The sequence below is a fragment of the Vanacampus margaritifer genome, chromosome 6 (genome assembly GCF_051991255.1).
Source record: "Vanacampus margaritifer isolate UIUO_Vmar chromosome 6, RoL_Vmar_1.0, whole genome shotgun sequence".
In the NCBI taxonomy this organism is placed as follows: Eukaryota; Metazoa; Chordata; class Actinopteri; order Syngnathiformes; family Syngnathidae; genus Vanacampus; species Vanacampus margaritifer.
In genome coordinates, this window is record NC_135437.1 from 18,828,477 (window position 1) to 18,848,649 (window position 20,173).

The 20,173-nt window shown below is 37.4% G+C and overlaps 1 protein-coding gene across 2 annotated transcripts; it reads left to right on the plus strand.

Annotated features, from left to right (window-relative positions):
• The first annotated feature begins 6,914 nt into the window (after positions 1–6,914).
• On the plus strand, positions 6,915–20,003 carry man2c1 (mannosidase, alpha, class 2C, member 1). Of its 2 annotated transcripts, XM_077567645.1 has the most exons (26): positions 6,915–7,128; positions 7,207–7,332; positions 7,421–7,544; positions 7,621–7,691; positions 8,492–8,669; positions 8,755–8,944; positions 9,736–9,842; positions 9,928–10,038; positions 10,110–10,202; positions 10,271–10,387; positions 10,473–10,568; positions 10,675–10,820; positions 11,522–11,645; positions 11,728–11,849; positions 11,923–12,008; positions 13,176–13,322; positions 13,405–13,484; positions 14,339–14,433; positions 16,336–16,440; positions 16,515–16,671; positions 17,357–17,500; positions 18,168–18,277; positions 18,373–18,452; positions 19,033–19,175; positions 19,252–19,355; positions 19,440–20,003. In XM_077567645.1, exons 1-26 carry the CDS (start codon positions 7,013–7,015, stop codon positions 19,555–19,557), a joined length of 3,090 nt encoding a protein of 1,029 aa, XP_077423771.1. In that variant the 5' UTR covers positions 6,915–7,012; the 3' UTR covers positions 19,558–20,003. The 2 variants fall into 2 exon arrangements, with proteins under 2 accessions (XP_077423771.1, XP_077423773.1); XM_077567647.1 differs by lacking the exons at positions 18,168–18,277; positions 19,252–19,355; positions 19,440–20,003 and having other exon boundaries at positions 19,033–19,172.
• The last annotated feature ends 170 nt before the right edge of the window (positions 20,004–20,173 follow it).

The window sequence follows — 20,173 nt, forward strand, 5'->3', positions numbered from 1 at the left end:
CCAATTCCACAGCTATCCATTATCTCCACGACGGGCACAACTCTGGTCGGCTGCCGTGACATGCTTAATAACACACACATTTTAACAAATATTTCAGGAAGCTATTTCCACATTTAGATTGATTTTACTGGTGAGAAAAATAATGAGCGAGCATCATCAAGGTCATGTTAAGAGATGATTAACCTTGAATGAGCTGTACATCTATGTTTATGTGTATTACTTTAGCGCAGAGGTGGCAAATCCAGGTCCACAAAGTGAAAACCCTACCACAGTTTGGGTTTAGCCATCTATGCTAGCTAGCTAGCTAGCTAGCTCCCTAGCAGATAAACGAGCACCATGGGAGCTAGCCAGGGAACTAGCTAGCCAGGACCTGGGGTTAAAGCCAAACTGTGGCAGGGTTTTTACTTTCTGGACCTGGATTTGCCACCTCTGCTTGTGCGAAATATTGAATAAAGACCATGGTAAAATGAGAAAAGTAACTAATTTCTCACCTGGCGTTGCATTTTGTTGTCGCCTCGAGCGTTATCTGAAGGTGCTTTTCTATTGGCTGGTCCTAGATGACATCACTTCTGTGTGACACTTTCAAATGTCCTTATTCTGGTGAAATAAATCTACTTAAAATCGCATTTAAAATCATCCCCAAAGGTTCATGCATTCAATTAATTACCAAAGACCAAAACGAATAGGAAATGTTTGCTATAATTATAGTTAGTTTTAGTGAGTTTTGTAATCATAAAATGTAGTTTTAGTTAGTTCTTTAGAAAGCATTTTCGTTTTTATTTAATTTCGTTAACGACATTGTTTTTTGAATTTTATTTTATTTTTTTAAGTTTTCAAAATAACCCTGCGCCTCACTGTGAATCACTTCTGAAAATGTGATGATGTTGCATAAAAAAATTATGCTACTCATTTTCCTCTCTTTTAAAGAATTCCTACCCTGGAGTATATACTTAAGGACTTTCCATTACTACGTAGCTTGTGGTATATTTTCATCCAAGTTAAACACTTGAGATAATCCCCATGTATTATCTGAATTAGCCTAAAGCATTTAGAAAAGCACACTTTTGGAAAAAGGGTAACCGCACTTTAATCACCCACATAGCAGTGATTTGGATTTTTCTGAATTCTTGGTAACATTTTCACTTGGTGTGAAATTCACGGCCTGGGGGCCAGATCCGGTCCGCCACATTATTTTAAGCAACCATGCATCAAGTTCATGTTTTTTGCAAAAAACATTTTTGCAAATTGTCCTCAATTTACATAATTATCTACAAAAAAAAAAGTTTTTCTATCTTTATAATTTCTGAAACATTAAAAAACAATTATTAGTATGATTGGGGGAAAAAAAGACTAATTTCAATTGAAGGCATATTAACTCATTGGATGATGTAATAACTAATTTTGTACCTGCAATGTAGCAACTGCACATCAATAATGAGTTACTATTCATACCTCTTTGGGTAGCGTGCAGTACGTCATTCACGCGCACTCACTCATTTCCATATTGCTTGATGTTCTCTATATAGACACAGCTCACAGGAAACAGGAAAATTGAGACAAACTGTAAAGAGGATGTGTCACAGCCCACAGGGAGTTCAAAGTACACCAACAGTGTTTCCTTGTGTGAAAATGTCATGTACTTATTTGCTCATGATTTACATTCTCATTTTTTGGGGTTGAAAAGTTTAGAGTATGTGTACCGAACTCTCTCTCTCTCTCTCTCTCTCTCTCTCTCTCTCTCTCTCTCTCTCTCTCTCTCTCTCTCTCCCTCTATATATATATATATATATATATATATATATATATATATATATATATATATATATTACATCTCAATTTATATCTCAAAAAGTGTACCAATCACAGCGTGACCATTCACAGCATGATTGGTCAACTGCTGGTCACATGACATACGGACGCCATCTTGTTACCCTGCTGAAGCAGAGTTAGCCAAACTCTCTCTATATACGGCTCTGGCCCAACCGACAGAATCATATTGGCATCTCCCGTCTGTTTCCAGTCCGTCAACCAGGAAGTTATCCTGCTAGCTAACACGGAAAAACAAACGACTAATTGTTTGCACATGAATTAATTGTTAAATAGTGGTGGTTATACCGAAACGTGTCTTTTCGTGCTGAGTGACGCTGCTGCATCATTTTTAGCTTGGACACTCTATAATATTCTCGCACTGTCCAAAATGTACTTTTGGGGTTCCACTCAATTTCTTTTCTATCAACTCTTGATTCCTTATTTGGTGTTTTGGGTTCAATTCATTGTTAAACAGGAAACGATGCGATGATCTGCTAAAAGTTAGCGCTGTGCTCCGCAAAGTCCCGGGTCAAGTCAGGACTGTCATCCATCCCCTCGAGCCTTCCTTTCTCGTTAGAACCACGCGCAGACCGCAGTCCAAACAATGAAGGGACAGGAGTCGACAGGCATCCTTGATGGTAGGGTGGCATGAGAAGGATGGGCTCACCCGCATTTGCACCAAGCCTGTACTTAAGGCTGCTCCATGATATCATAATAAAAGGCTTCTTGGCTTCACAGAAACACTGCAACAAACGCATCCTACCCTGTGAATGTTACCGAGAAAGTTTTAAGATGACCCCGAGCCCCCGCCGGCTTCCCAGCATCCTGCGGCATCGATCACATGACTGCAGTAGCGGTGTTACTTCATCATCTTTATAAGCTTTCTTTTCACCGCACTGTAAGCTACCATTTCCAAGCTTCAGGTTCACAAATGTTTATTATTATACATTATGAGCGTCTGTGGGATAAATGTTTGGGCTTTTTTTCCTCTGATGTTTTATTTGCTTTTACAATTGCACGCTGGGCCGTCGGGTGACAGTGCTCGCCAAGTGATTCACAGCAGTGGCTCTTGATAATGTCATCATTGCTGCTGTGGGCTACTTTTACTGCCTGCATGCTGCTGTGGCGGGCTTGTAAATGTGTCCTGTTATAGAAATACATTACTTACTGCTGCATTACAGGCTCATTGTTCTCTGTTGTGGATTTTTACCCAAGTATTAATCCAGAGAGAATATGTCTGACAATATTGTTGCATGCTGTGTTTGTATGTGTTGCTACTCTGTCTTTGTTAATCAAAGTTGTGTGAAGGTTTATAGTTACTGTAACATCGATGCTAATTTCTGTTAGCCAGTCTAACATGTTTCGTGTTATATGTTAGCAATTAGCCAGCTGACATTTGTTAGACACACCGTATTTTCACGACCATAAGGCGCAATGTATTAAAAGGCGCAGTTACGGGTGCTATTTCTGTGTTTAACACACACATAAGGCGCACCGCATTATTGGGCGCACGCACGGTTAAACATACTCTAGCTCAAAACATATGGTAGCATGCTATGATGCTAAAACATATGCTAGTGCTAGCGCGTGTTTTTAAAAGGGCATATATTAAAGATGTAATTTAAATAACAAAATGTACGGGCTAAAATTGTAAAAACGTGACTAAACCTAAGAATACACAATAATAATAACAATAATAATAATGCACAAATTAATTGCCTGAGATGTGGCAAATATTGTCAGTTTAGATTGCTAATGTGGTCAAGATTATTTTTGTGATGTATTCAAAAAGAAACCAAACCGAAGTGAACACGTCCGAATCGCGCATTTCGTACTGACGCCATCGGCAAGCTCGACGGCGCTTCAATCTTCCATCCATCCATCCATCCATTTTCTTGGCCGCTTTTCCTCACTAGGGTCGCGGGGGTGCTGGAGCCTATCCCAGCTGGCTTCGGGCAGTAGGCGGGGTACACCCTGAACTGGTTGCCAGCCAATCGCAGGGCACACAGAGACGAACAACCACACTCACATTCACACCTAGGGACAATTTGAAGTGTTCAATTAACCTGCCATGCATGTTTTTGGAATGTGGGAGGAAACCGGAGTACCCGGTGAAAACCCACGCAAGCACGGGGAGAACATGCAAACTCCACCCAGGAAGGCCGAAGCCCGGACTTGATCTCACGTCCTCTGCACTGGGAGGCGGACGTGCTGCCCCGCTTCAATCTTCTTCTTTTTTTTCATAAATCTTCAATCTTTTATATTCTTAGGTTTATTTAGGTTTTGACCATTTCGGTCTATACATTTTGTTATTTAAATGACATATTTAATATTTTCTTTCCAATATTTTGACGTCCACCATGTATTTTTTTCCAAAATAATTGTATTGAACAATTGTAAACGGACAATATCCAGTCAATCCTGTAGCGTGACGTCATCTGTAGGCGACCCCGATACAATCTAGCAGTACGATCACATCTACCGACACCGGCTTTTGCGTTCACCCAAGCATTCACGATCCATTGACAAATTGTGGCATAACTTGCACGGTGCTGCCTCCCAGTCTTGGTAAAGTTCGCCAGACTCACGGAATGACAGCAAGCTCTGCGTTCCTTTGCCGAACTTTATTTTTCACAGCGGCTGAGAGATGTGAGCATTTGAGTCACGGAGATAAGGAAGGGAAGGTGATGCGTGGGAAAAAACAATCTGGTGTCTTTAGTATGTGGTGTGATCTGTTTAACTACACTGTTGTGCAGACCGCTCTGTTTTGGAGGGTGCTGTCAATCAAACAATTAACTTGGGAGTGGCTCGTTAAACTCTGAAACAAACAACAACAACAAAAAAGAGGACACATGCTCCCTGACCATGCACGCTTGAGTGCCATGGCATAAGTTTGAACGCAACAAATCACGATTGGCAGAGCAAACACGTGGGGGTAGGGGTGGGGCAGAGGGGAGGAGGGGCTGGAAAACTCGCCATCAAGTTGACTCTCTTCCGGGGCTCCAGGTGGCGGAGTGGTACCGTCACTTGCATACGATGCAAGTTGGCGTGGGTTCGCTCCCCCGCCTGTAAGGTAAGTCTTTCTTGTATATAAGCAATGTGTGCGGGTGTCTCTGAAGTGCAAAACGCGAAAGTAAAAACGGGAACACATCTACAAACCGTGAAACATAAAAACAAAATAAAATAAAAAAACGACACAAAAACAAAACAAATCACAAAAACAAAATGAAATAAACCAAAAAATCACAAAAATGAAATGAAATGAAACAAAATGAAATAAACCAAAAAATCACAAAAACAAAATGAAATGAAACAAAATGAAATAAATCACAAAAACAAAATGAAATAAACTTAAGAAACGAAACAAAAAAAAAAATAATAATCACAAAAACAAAATTTAATCACAAACGCAAAAAAACGAAACAAAAAAAAAATAATAATCACAAAAACAAAATTTAATCACAAACGCAAAAAAAAAACGAAACAAAAAAAATCTAATCACAACTACAAATGAAAAACCGAAACAAAAAAGGAATTGCAAACACAAATTAAAAATAAAAACAAAACCAAAAATAGGGTAACGTAATCACAAATACAAACACTAAATCTGAAAAAATAAATAAATAAATCGCAAAACACACAAAAAGGCAAAAACTTTGCTAACGGAAGTGGTGTTAACGTGGGGGGAGGCCTGGGGGGGAGATCCGAGGAATCTGATTAGACGAAAGTACCTCCCTACTAAAATATATAGGAAAAAATAGATATTACAGTTTTATAGTAGCGTAACTTTTTGTTTTTGTGATTTAAAAAAAAAAATTGCTGTCATGTTTTGTTTTTGTGTTTTTTATTTAGTTTGTGTTTTTTGGTTTGCAGTCGTGTTCCCTTTTTTGTTTTTGCGTGCAAATAATACTGTACTTTAAAATGTGTGTTTTACAAGGTTCAGGTTTATTCTAAGTGGCTGGGACATTTAAATAAATTTATTCCCAAACGTATTCCCTACAAAGAAATGTCACTGTATAGCCTACTTCTGGTCAACCAATCGCAAGGAAATAGGCCAAGACATTGAGACATGTAGTAGATGTGGTGAAAATTACCTTTTGAAGTTCAACCTCAGAAAGTTAAATGAAGCTGACATTTCTGGTCTGTGGATGTTAGAAATGTACTACTAAATGGGTTTCAGGAAATAGTCCATAAATATGCCCTGCGATTGGCTGGCGACCAGTCTGGGGTGCACCCCGCCTCACACCCAAAATAAGCTCCAGCTCATCCGCAACCCTGTTGAGGACAACTAGTGCAGAAATTGGATGGATGGATGGATGGTCCGTAAATAGATAAAGCAGGTCAGAGGAACACGGTTTGGATTGGAGTTTAATTGAAAAGAACTGTAAGTCAAACAAACCCTCGCTACAAGTGAGGAATCCAGAACAAATCTTTAAACACATCCAACCTTGACAAAGATGGACGACCGACAGCAGTACAAGAGCATGTTCATGTTCTAGTACACCTGTCAACTAACAGGAAATTGAAACCAGGGGCGATTCTAGGGTCAGAGGTTAAGGGTACAGAGCACAGTGGTGCTGCCTCTGAGCATCTACTATAACATTTCCTTGTCAGAAAAAAAAAAGTGTCAGCTAACTCCTACATAACAACAGTGATCTACAATTAAATTCAGCAACAATGAGGAATGGCAATAATAGCAGAGTGTTTGTAATGTACTGACTGAGTGGTAAATGCCAGCATATACAGTATATATTTTTATGACATTTTTGTTTGCAGCTATTATATTTCCAGGGACAACATGATATCAGAGTGAGGGAGAAATCAGTTCAGCCCCAGCTAAATTAATCCTCTAGAAATGTATTTTATATTCTAAAATATATTTATAAATTCTTCTAAAATATATTTATAAATTGATTTCTTAGACCTCCCTCACCCCGTATTTATACTTTCATACAAGCACAGTGTTTTATCTATTTGTATTTGTAAATGTAATTTATACCCATATTTACATTACTGTAGCGATTCTAACTGGATTAAGTGGCAATTTGCACAAATATATCATTTGTGAAACCCTGCCATCTAGCGGCCAGAAGTGTAGACGCAGTCCCAAGTTCTACTTCCGGGTCATGTCAAAGCTGTCTGTGTGCAATCACAATCATACATTTGAAATCTCACTCGAATTTCCAAACGTTAACACGTTTATATGTCTGTGTTTGCTATGTACCACCAGCCCGTGTTAAAGAACCGGCGCACGCTGTTGGAGAGAGCCGAGAAGTTCGTTTCTGATATTTATTTCACAGACTGCAACCTGCGAGGACGGTATGGTTAAGAACTGTAAACTTTGCCTTTTCTTTGTCCTGGTCCTAAATGCATAAACTACTGCTACTCTTCGTGCAGACTATATGGAGACTCTCACCCCCTGGAATCCCTCAGCTCGTTTATGTCCTCCAAACGGATAACATTCTCAGAAGCACAAACGCACAATTTTAGCCCTTATAAAGTTGGTGATATTTTTGGACCAACGTGAGTATTTTTACACTTCTTAAAAAAAAAAAACATTTATTTCTTGTAATTCAAGTCCAGAGCAACACAATTTCTAAGTTTATTTTAGGTGGTGGACGTGTTGGTTTAAAGCAGCCCTAAAAATCCCCTTGACCTGGAAAGGAAAAGAGGTCCATCTTCTATGGGAAAGTGATGGCGAGGTGATGGTTTGGAAGGATGGAAAACCAGTTCAGGTAAAGGAAGACGTTGTTTGCTTCTTCGATTAGTCTTGTGGCCATCGTCGTGATTTCCTGTGTTGTTCATCCACAGGGTCTGACTAAAGAAGGTGAAAAGACAAGTTACATCCTTTCTGACTGTCTCACAGAGGAGGAGGGACAAAGGTCAGTCGGTGATAGAAATTAGAATTGATTTTGGAAGATAATCCTGAATGTAAGCATGTAGTACAAAGAGATTATTAGTTTTTGGTAGTGATTGATTTTATGGGGATTATCGGAAATTATACTAGATTTATGGAAAATGTGCCTTTGGTGTTTTGTCTTTTAAATTATATATTAAACAACCTAGTAAATCTTCAATTATCTACCTATTTCAGAAAATGTCATGTTATGCAACAGTGGAGCTAATTTACAAAATAACTGCCCCCACTCCGAATTTCTCTTTCTATGATATGAGAAGCTATGCTGGGTGAATCCATGGCCACTTTCAAGCGAGGACCAGAGATCGGCTCCCCGTTTTGGCTTGCTTCACATATCGTCACCCTATTAAAATAATTGTCAAAGTCTTTTTTTTTTTTTTTGCAAATGTATTTATTTTTTGCCTAAATTATCTCCTCATGAGGCAAATGGTAATTTTTTTTTGTGTTTCCTAAAAAATCAGAAAAATCATCATCATCTTCTATATTTACTTTAGGTTTTGCTTCAAATAAGTATTAGGTAATTAAAGTACTTTTTTGTTTTGTGTTTGAGCTTCACAGAGGCCAGGAAAAGGTCACTACACTCACTACAGTAATAAAACTTGTTTTTCCCATGTTAGCCATAAGATGCACATTGCTTGGTGAGTTTGTTGATACAGTGGCAGTGATATTTTTGTCGAGTAATGTGTAGACTCCACATCAAGTGATATTGCGTAACCTTGCGAGTTAAACAAACTCTATTGTTGCTCTTTTTTTCTTTTCTTCCAGTGTGACCGTCTATGTGGAGCTGGCCTGTAATGGCCTCTTTGGAGCCGGTCAAGGTTCTATGATTGCAGCTCCAGATCCAAACAGGACATTCTCCGTGCAGAAAGCCGAGCTGGTGGTATTTAACAGAGATGTCCGGGAACTGCTGACTGATTTTGAGATGCTGATTGACATCGTTAAGGTACAGCAGTCTTCTTTGGACGCAAAGTCACAAAAAAGGCAAATAGTATATATACACTGTCTTTTTTCCTTTTTTTTGGGGGTAGGAATTGGGCGAGAGCGAGCAGCGCAGCTTCCAAGCGCTGTTCACCGTCAATGAAATGGTGAATGTGAGCGACCCGGCTGATGCCAGCTCCTTTTCCAAAGCGCACGCTCTGGCTCACAAGTTCTTCAGCCAGCGCAACGGCCAAAGCCAACATACCGTCCATGCCATGGGCCACTGCCACATAGACTCAGGTTTCCCATTTTTATGATGTATTTATTACCATTACCATATTTTTCAGACTATAGGTCACACTTTTATGTATTTTTGCAATATAAGTCACACTAAAAGTATTTGCTAACTGCCAAAAAAAAGTAAAAGAAGAGAAAAAAGAAGTCTAATGCGTGACGTGTCACTAGTTTAGCAAGCAACATCTGCCAAAACACGGAATTTATTATTCTAGGGGTGTGCCAAAAAATTGATTCTCATAAGAATCGTGATTATCGTTTAGTACGATTCAGAATCGATTTTAAATGTCCCAAAATCGATTTTATTTCAATTATTTTATACTGTCTTGCCTTTGTCTGTGTGCGCCTTGATTTGGAGCACTGTTTATGTTGTACCCGGTTTGGCCACTGAGAGGCAGTGTGGTTCCACACGGTCTAAGACACTGCTAAGTTGTAGCCACATTAGAGAGTAGAAGGAAAAAGTCACGATCAAGTTATTCCAATAAAAGTTGTTTGTTTTTTTCCCAGTGTGGAGCCGTTCTTTTGAGTGATAAAAGTGCCGCGAGTAGCGCGCTAATTAGCATTAGCGAGTCAGACTGGAGTAGATCATTACAATTCCTTGCACATCTACAGTATAGATTGAAGCAATCGATTTTCTAACAGTTTTGTGTACATTTTATGGTCATTTTGCATAGTAATTGTGACTGCAAACTGCACCACAGTTATAACGTTAAAGTAATATCTTTCTGAAACTGTCAATGTTAAAAAAAAAAAGATGACTTTTGTCTCTTGTATTGATAATTTTTGACTGTCCACAGCTTGGCTGTGGCCTTACGAAGAAACCATTCGCAAATGTGGTCGGAGCTGGGTGACCGCAATCCGTCTCATGGAAAAGAACCCCGAATTTGTGTTCACTTGTTCTCAGGTAATTCCTCAGCAAAGTTCACCATCTGATCAATGCATGTCGAGTATGCAGAGTTGCTGAATCAAACAATTTTTCTGTCAAACAGGCTCAGCAGTTTGAGTGGGTCAAGCGCTGGTACCCGGGACTCTTCTCAGAGATTCAACATTACGTCAAGGCGGGACGGTTCGTCCCGGTCGGAGGGACGTGGGTGGAGATGGTGAAAGCTTGTTCTTGGAGATTACCCATCATGCATTTTATGAAATGATCTAATTGAGTGTTGTCTGTCAGGATGGCAATCTCCCCTCAGGAGAATCCATGGTCAGGCAGTTCCTGGAGGGCCAGCGTTATTTTGAGCAAGAATTTGGAAAGAGGTGCACAGAGGTAAGGAGTTGATCTTGCTAATATCTGATTACTTTGCTTTGATTCACTTTTCTCTCTATTTGATTTAGTTCTGGCTTCCAGATACGTTTGGCTACTCGACCCAACTCCCTCAGATAATGCAGGGTTGCGGAATTTCCAATTTTTTAACACAGAAACTCAGTTGGAACCTCGTGAACGCCTTCCCTGTAAGTTGAAGCTTGGCATTATGTAAAAATAAAAATGCTTGTCGGGGGGAAAAAAAATGCCTATTAAAATGTCTGATTTATAAAGCATAGCACCTTTTTCTGGGAAGGACTTGATGGCTCCAAGGTCTTGACTCACTTCCCACCTGGAAATTGCTATTCAATGATGGGCAAGGTTGAAGACGTGAGTAACGTTTGCGTCTCTTTGTTTAGTCTGAGAAGAAATATATTTCCACATTTCCCAAGACGTTGCTACATTCCCGTGGGCGTTTTTTTCTTTCTGTCCACAGCTTGTAAAAACCGTCAAGCAAAACAAGGACAAAGGTCGCGCCAACCACAGCGCCGTTTTATTTGGATTCGGCGACGGGGGCGGCGGCCCCACGCAGTTGATGCTGGATCGACTCAGACGGGTCCAGGACACAGATGGACTTCCCAAGTCAGTTCCTTTTCCTGAACATGAACCGCCCAAACCCCACCCAATAAACAAGTCTTGGTTTTTTTTATGACACCCATTTCGGTTGAATACAACAGGATATTAACCCATTCACTGCCATTGACGGCTATAGACGTCAAAAGTTAATTTGAACTATTTCTATTAGTTTAAAAAAAAAAAATCCCACTTTTGTTAACAAGAGTATGAAAACCTAGATTTTTTTATTGTACATTTAGAACAGATATAAAATTTGTGATTAATTGTGAGTTAACTAGTCAAGTCATGCAATTAATTATGATTACAAATTTTAACCGCCTGACGCCCCAAATTTTTAATAATGGTTTCTTTTTCTTTTTTTAAATCCATTCATTGCCATCGACGGCTATAGACGTAAAAATAGACGTATAGATTTCTATTAAAAAATTTCCCACTTTTGTTAACAAGATTATGAAAACCTAGAATTTTTTTTTTGAACATTTAGAACAGATATAAAATTTGTGATTAATCGTGAGTCATGCGATTAATTACAATTAAAAATGTTATGTTAAAAATGCCGCCCCTAATTTTTAATAATCTTTTTCTTTTTTTTTATGAATTTATGGCAGTGAATGAGTTAATCATTTCTATTGATGTCATGATGGCATTGTTTGAAATGACCCCCTGATGGGCGCCACTCGCTCATTTCCATCACCGCTTCCTTTCAGGGTTCACATGTCCAGTCCTGACAAGCTCTTCTCTCAGCTTTGGGCTGACTCACACCTGCTGTGCACTTGGACCGGCGAACTTTTCCTAGAGCTGCACAACGGCACGTACACCACACAGGCAAAAGTAGATGAATACACGCTCGAATACTTGATCACTTTATAAACAACATCTTCTCCAAATGAATACAAACGTCATTTTTTTGCAGATCAAGCGAGGCAACCGGCAGTGTGAAACGCTCCTGCATGACGTCGAGATGGCCAGCAGCTTGGCAATGTGTCACAGTAAAACTTTTCAGTATCCTGTGGCGACGCTGCGGGAACTCTGGAGGTCAGAGTTCACTTATTCCACCTGACTAAATAGATAACAGGCGCAATATGATTGATGCTCCCTTGCATGGCAGGCTTTTACTGCTGAACCAGTTCCATGATGTCATCCCAGGCAGCTGTATAGAGATGGTTGTGGAGGATGCGTTGAGGTATTATGAAGGTATGTCAAATACTGAGTACATTTATTTTTCCAACTATGGAGAGTTCTATGCATTTATTTGTTAAAAAAGTATGGAATTCAAGAATTGAAAAAAAAGTCAGAAAATTCATTTAAAAAAAGGCAGAAAAGAAAACATTCAAAAAGTAACTTAAAAATGTCCAAAAACAAAAGAATAAATCCCCCAAATGACCATAAAATGTACCCCAAATTGCCAAAAAAGCAGAAATGTTATTAAAAAAAAAAGGCAGAATAGAAAACGTTTTAAAAGTAACTATAAAATGGCCAAAATCAATAGAAGAAATCCTGAAAATTACTATAAAATGTACACAAAATTGCCAAATAAGTCAGAACATTATTTTTTTTTAAAGGCAAAAAGAAAAAGTTTAAAAAGTCACCATACAATGTCCAAAAAAAGAAGACATCCCGAAAATTTCCATAAAATGTAAACAAAATTGCCTAAAAAGGCAGAAATGTTGTTTTTTTTTTAAAGGCAGAAAAGAAAACGTTTTAAAAAATAACTATAAAATGTCCAAAATCAAAAGAAGAAATCCTGAAAATTACCATAAAATGTAGACAAAATTGTCAAATAAAAGTCAGAACTTTTAACTCACGATTAATCAAAAATGTACAATAAAAAATTCTAGGTTTTCATACTCTTGTTAACAAAAGTGGGAAAAAATGTTAAACTAATAGAAATAGTTTAAATGAATTTTTGACGTCAATAGCATCCATCCATCCATCCATTTTCTTGACCGCTTTTCCTCACTAGGGTCGCGGGGGTGCTGGAGCCTATCCCAGCTGGCTTCGGGCAGTAGGCGGGGTACACCCTGAACTGGTTGCCAGCCAATCGCAGGGCACACAGCAGTGAATGAATAAAAAAAAAAGAAGAAAATGTAAAAAAAAATTGGGGTGTCAGGTGATTAATGATTTTTAATCGTAATTAATCGCATGACTTCACTAGTTAACTCGCGATAAATCACACATTTCATATCTGTTCTAAAAAATCTAGGTTTTCATACTCTTGTTAACAAAAGTGGGGGAAATTTTTTAAACTAATACATATAGTTCAAATGAATTTTTGACATTTATAGCCGTCAATGGCATTGAATGAGTTAAAATGCTCTCTGCTTAGGTTTTTAGACGTATGTCATACGATGTGTCTGTTAGATATCAGCAGGAGCGGCGCTGCTCTCCTGCAAGATGGCCTCAAAGCCCTCGTGTCTGAGGGCGACGCCACAGGTGTCTTCAACTCTCTGCCCTGGGAGCGCCTTGAAGTCCTCCAGATCCAAGATGGCCCCAGTCACCACAGTTTAGGTATGAATGAATGAGATGTTTAAAAAAAAAAAAAAGTTTTTATGATGATAATATGTCTTTGCTTTCGTCTGTTACGCAATAGCTCTGGTGAGAGTTCCTAGCATTGGTGTATCTCCTATTCAAGACACAAAGCCTGTGACTCCAGTCTCTGTCACTGTTCAGGTATTTTATTTTATTTTACTTCGGGTTTTTTTGCAGCCATATCCTCTATAAAGAGGACCAAGTAAGAACCGAAGCACGTTGTGAATGAGTGAGAAAGTTCTACTGATTGCAAACTTCTGAATACTGATGATTTGCTTTGTCAAATGTGGAGAATGTCACCGACCAGTTTACATTTTTCAAACCTCTGACAACCAAATTAAATGCATGTAAACAATTCAACACATTTGTATTATTATCATTTGTTATGAACATCTACGAGGTTAAATAATGAACTCATTCACTGCCATTGACGTCATAAATTAATTTGAACTATTTCTATTAGTTTAACATTTTTTCCACTTTTGTTAACAAGAGTATAAAACCCTGTAATTGTTTTTTTGTACATTTAGAACAGATATAACATTTGTGATTAATCGTGAGTTAACTAGTGAAGTCATGCGATAAATTCACCCATCACCTGACACCCCTAATTTTTTAAATAATCTTTTCTTTTTTTTAAATAAATAAAATAATTGTAATTATTTTATTAATTTCCAATTTTTATTAATCTTTTTTTTTTTTTAAGAAAAGATTATTAAAAATTTGGGACGTCAGGCGATTACCATTTTTAATCGTAATTAATCGCATGACTTCACTAGTTAACTCACGATTAATCACAAATTTTATATCTGTTCTAATACAATAAAAAAAAAATCTAAGTTTTCATACTCTTGTTAACAAAAGTGGGGGGGGGGGGCAATTTTAAACTAATAGAAATAGTTCAAATTATTTTTTTTACGTCTATAGCCGTCAATGGCAGTGAATGAGTTAAGGATGAAAAATGGATTGTGAGTGAATTTGCCTCAACATTACAGGCTGACGGCAGCATCCTGATGGAAAACGGCATCATACGGGCCGTTGTCAACAAAGATGGCACACTGGCATCGTTGTGTTTGATCACTGCAAACAGGTACTCCGGTTATATAGTCAGCAATTATTTATCCCCATTAAAGAAACAGGGAGTAGTGTTACCTCAAAATTATAACTTCACAAACATGCAAGCAGAAGAAGAAGTTTTGTCAGGCTGCTGACCTAACTGATCATACGAAGGTCACACACGAGACATGAAAGGAACAAAAATAATAGTTGTGATAATTAATATGAATAACCGCATTTTCTAAAACGGTGGCGCTGACATTAGAGTACTGTTTAAGGTTGTGTACACACTTAAATACAAGTGTGTTTAACACATATCTTTAGCTTCTGACTAGCTTGATAAATGCTAATTCAGTGGTTTTGAAATGATACACGATGTAAAAAAACCCAACTGATATCCTTGTGAAATATGAATAGCTAAGAATTTAGGAACATTAACCTATTCACTGCCATTGACGGTTATAGACGTCAAAAATTCATTTGAACTATTTATATTATTATTATTACATTTTTGTTAACAAAAGTATGAAAACCTAGAATTTTTTAACTGTACATTTAGAACAGATATAAAATTTGTGATTAATCGTGAGTTAACTAGTGAAATCATGCGATTAATTATGATTTAAAAATGTCATCGCCTGACGCCCCTAATTTTTAATAACCTTTTCCTTTTCTTTTTTCTTTTTCTTTTTTAAAGAAGAAAAGATCATTAAAAATTAGGGGCGTTAGGCGATTAATTTTTTTCGTAATTAATTGCATGACTTCACTAGTTAACTCACGATTAATCACAAATTTTATATCTGCTCTAAATGTACAATATTTTTTTCTAGGTTATCAGACTCGTGTTAACAAAAGTGGGGGGAAAAAGTTAAACTAATAGAAATAGTTCAAATGAATTTTTGACGTGTATAGCCGTCAATGGCAGTGAATGAGTTAATGAATACATAAATGTAATTTTAATCTGAGTTGGGTAGTTTTTAAATGTAACTCCAAATGTCAAGATTATGGTGATCTTGTAATATTAAAATAAAGCATTGAGAACAATTCTGTTGTTATTCCGCTCCAAGATTACGCAATAATTGTGATGGGATATTCATTGAGGCTTGGGTTAGCTCTGTCAGCATATATGACTAGTTTGGCTTTTTCACTTCCCTTCTCAGAGATATTGAGGCGACTGTGCTGCGTCACAAGTGTGACTCACAAGCACGTCACATGTAAACACTTTTGAGAAGGGAAGTGAAGAATAACAGAATTGTTGTGAGAATGTCTCACGCGACGGGAGGGTGCCCCTCAAAAGTTTATAGTTTTGGTTTGGTTTTGACTTTTATCTTTTAAATTCAACTAGTTTGGTAGTTTCTACAATTTTTTTTTCAAAATGCTTCATTTTAGTTTATTTTTCTTTCTTTCTTTAGTTTCTTAGTTTTCTTCTGTCTTCCGCTATAATTCGAGGTAGTTTTGTAAACTTAAAATGTCATTTCAGTTAGCTATTGTTGTTGCAGTTAGTTTGTTTTTAAAAGCACAGTTGTTATTTTATTGCATTAACAAACATTTTTTTATTTTTTTTTTATTTGAGTTATTTTGTTAGTTTTCATGATCTATTACAACCTTGCCTTCTTTGAAATTTTCACGCTGTCCAAATCTGTTCAATTGGTGTCGTTTTATTGAATTTCCACAAAAATACACTGCACATTTGCTCTCTCTCTATATATATATATATATATATATATATAAACACTTTTTGTTGCTGATCAATGTCAATTTTACCTTTTAAAAAAAAGAAGAGGAAAACATTAAATGTAAGTTAGTTTTCATGCATGTCAAAATTTGAGATTATTTCACTGAGAATTGACTATTAGACTATGAAATCGTTTTTATTACCAATGAATAAAAACAAATAAATAAATAACTTTCGAACTAAATCATCTTTTGGTTTCAGGGAAGCCATTCCGGATGGCTTCGGCGGTAACCAGTTTGTCATGTTTGATGACGTTCCGCTCTACTGGGACGCTTGGGATGTAATGGATTACCATCTTCAAACAAGGTGCGAGACACTGTTGTTGCACGCACTTGCCTGACGTCGTTCCGAGCAAACTGTGGCCCCGCCCATCAACACAGGAAGCCAGTGGTGGAGGTCCTGCGGCCGGCCCATGTGCTGTCATCGCATGAGCTCAGAGGAAGGGTGGGCTTCACGCTCAGGATCAGCCACAAAAGCACACTCGCGCAGGAGATGGTGATGGATGCCATGTGTCCTTACATTCAGTTCAAAACGCAGGTGCGCGCTCGTGTTGGGCGTAAGTCAACATGTGTGACTTATTGTTGACACATATCTAATTAATTAACTCATTCACTGCCATTGACGGCTATAGACGTCAAAAATTCATTTGAACTATTTCTATGAGTTTAACATTTTTTCCCACTTTTGTTAACAAGAGTATGGAAACCTAGAATTTTTTTTTATTGTTTTAAAACAGATATCAAATTTGTGATTAATCGTGAGTTAACTAGTGAAGTCATGCGATTAATTACGATTAAAGATTGTGATATAATCTTAAAAAATATATATATTTTTATTTTTATTTTTAATATTGTTTTTAAGAAAAGATTATTAAAAATCAGGAGCGTCCCAAAAAATTAAAATTTTAACCGTAATTAATCGCATGACTTCACTAGTTAACTCACGATTAATCACAAAATTTATATCTGTTCTAAATGTACAAAAAAACTAATTTCTGGGTTTTCATACTCTTGTTAGCAGAAGTGGGGAAAAAAGTCAAACTAATAGAATTTTTTTACGTCTATAGCCGTCAATGGCAGTGAATGAGTTAATATAGTTTTGTTACAAACATGCAATGTGATTTAGAATGTTGATAACCGCAAAACAGCAACATATCTCAACTGCTTTTGTAATATTGCAAAGAGACTTTTTGCAAAGCCAGGTGTCTTCCGATTGTTCGCAGGTGGACTGGGCTGAGTCGCACAAGTTTCTGAAGGTTGAATTCCCAGTGCGAGTGCACAGCCCCAACGCTACGTATGACATCCAGTTCGGACATCTGCAGCGACCCACGCACAGGAATACATCATGGGACTGGGCCAAATTTGAAGTAATTAGCATATATAGTGCTGTGCAATTAATCGAAATTCAATTACAATTTCGGTTATTACACTTCACAATTACAAAATCAGCATAATTGTAAAAATATATATATATATCTATTATTAAGACAATTTTTTGGTTGTTTAAATTTATACATTTGCACCTTTTTTTATTTTAAAATACAGTAACTAATTTAATTTTGTTTCAATAAAAATGAACTTACATAATTAGTGTTTCAAAATTTTTTATTTGCCTTAGTATTTTTTTTATTAATGTTTAAACATTTTCGTTTTGTACCAAAAAGTAAATGATCGTCCCAGTGCACAAGCTGCACTCCAACTTCAAGTTTTTGACAACATAAATAAATAAATATATTATTATTGTTATTATTAGAAATATATCTTAATATAAATTCAGTTTGGTCTAAAAGGAACTTACATAATTATAATGTTTTTTTTTTTAATTGGTCTTAATATTTTTCAACATTTTCTTGTTTCGCGCCAAAAATGAATTGTTTGAATAATCGTGATTTCAATTATTGCCAAAATAATCGTGATTATTTTCACCCCCATAAACGAGCAGCCCTAAGCACATACATATACAATTGGGACATATGACAATTACACCTACAGAAATGAAAACGGAAGAAAATATTGTGTTCCTTCTCTCTTCAGGTTTGGGGTCACAAATGGGCCGATTTATCGGAGCACAATTTTGGAGTGGCTCTGCTCAATGACTGCAAATACGGCTATTCGGTCCATAAGAACACAATGACGCTCTCTTTGTGAGGCCATGCGCAACTTGAAATGTTTTATTCATTACAGTTGTGTTCAGTCAGAGTGAATCTTCGTATGATGCGCTTCTATGTCTTTGTCTCAGGTTGAGGGCACCAAAGTCTCCCGATGCCAACGCTGATATGGGCACGCATCATTTCACCTATGCAATCATGCCACACACAGGTTCATCTTTTATTTTATTTTATTAATGCCATCAACTCATTCACTGCCATTGACGGCTATAGACGTCAAAAATTCATTTGAACTATTTCTGTTAGTTTTTTTTTTCCACTTTTGTTAACAATAAAAAAAATGTATTGTACATTTAGAACAGATATAAAATTTGTGATTAATCATGAGTTAACGAGTGAAGTCATGCGATTAATTACGATTTTTTTTTTTAAAAATCACCTGACGCCCCAAATTTTTAACGATCTTTTTTAAAAATGAGTTTATGGCAGTGAATGAGTTAATTTAACCTCCATTATTGATAGAAACCAGCCTTTTTTTAAAAATCGCGTCAGGCGATTAAAAATTTCAATTGTAATTAATCACATGACTTCAATAATTAACTCACGATTAATCACAAACTTTATATCTGTTCTAAATGTACAATGAAAAAATTGTTTTTTTTAGGTTTTCATACACTTATTAGCAAAAGTATAAAATTAGAAATATTTAAAATGATTTTTTGACGTCTATAGCCGTCAATGGCATAGAATGAGTTAGAAAAGCGTCATTGTTACCATATTTTGCAATATAGGGTCCTTCCAAGATGCCGGAGTCATCCAGTGCGCATACAACCTCAACTTCCCTCTGAGGCTAACGCCGTGTTCCGCAGACGCGACGCCGTGGAGTGCTTTTTCCGTCAGCCCTGCCAGCGTCATCCTCGAGACTGTTAAACAAGTATCTCATCTAATGTTCAACTTGGCACGTCACAAATGTCGCCGATGGCCTGATAATTGTCATTGAACGCCAACAGGCTGAGGACAGGAAAGGAGCCCTCGTGGTCAGGCTGTACGAGGCTCACGGCGGCGGCGTGACCGCAACCCTCCACATGATGCTGCCCGTCAAGGAGGCCTGGCAGTAAGTCATCTCGGATGGCATCTCTATTATATAATTATAAAAAAAAAAATTTTTTTTAATAATCAGCCTTTTTTTCCCTTTCAGTTGTAATCTTCTGGAGCAAATTGACACTGCTGAGCCAGCACATGTGACTGAAGATGGAATCACGCTTCACTTCAGCCCCTTTCAAGTCAGATCACTTCTGCTCGTCCTTCACGTATAACCTCGTTTCGGCAAGTCACTGACTGAAGCGCTTGATTATCAATATGAAATGCAATCGAAACAAAGTCCAGGATGGTTAAGGTAGTACTATTTGGGATCGACAGGGCAGCACGGTTGCCTAGTGGTGGTGTTGGCTGCCTCACATTTTTCAGATTCGGGGTTCGAATCTTGACTGAGGAGTCACTCATGAAACGTACATGTTAAGCTGGTGTGGATGCCTCGGCAGTTGCAAAAATAATAATAATATTAATCTTATTAGATTTCACATGAGAGTGCATTTAATGGATTCAAGTATATTTTGGATTTTCTTAGTTTTTGTGTATGATGAATGCTGAAAGGTGCCAGTGATGACAAATATGACCAAAAAAATACATACTTGATACAACATTGCTAACTCAAAAAGTGGCCGATAATGAAGTAAATACAGTACAGCAAAGCAGACGAGAACTGTGTGACTGAATTCTGTCGGTTTTGCATTGCACTGCGTTTTCTAAAATATTCCAATGATGGATCGTGCGATAATGAGGCAACACCAAGACAGCTTGGTTGCTTATGCAAATTAGCCTCACTTGATCGTTTGATACTCGTTTTTCTGTCGAGTGGTTTAATTTGGCTAC

Excerpts from the sequence above, each read along its gene's own strand:
- man2c1 (XM_077567645.1), top strand. The coding sequence starts at position 7,013 with ATGTCTGTGTTTGCTATGTACCACCAGCCCGTGTTAAAGAACCGGCGC. Across the intron at positions 12,009-13,175 it reads TGCGTTGAGGTATTATGAAG|ATATCAGCAGGAGCGGCGCT; the intron begins GTATGTCAAATA and ends TGTGTCTGTTAG. Across the intron at positions 16,672-17,356 it reads ACATTCAGTTCAAAACGCAG|GTGGACTGGGCTGAGTCGCA; the intron begins GTGCGCGCTCGT and ends GATTGTTCGCAG.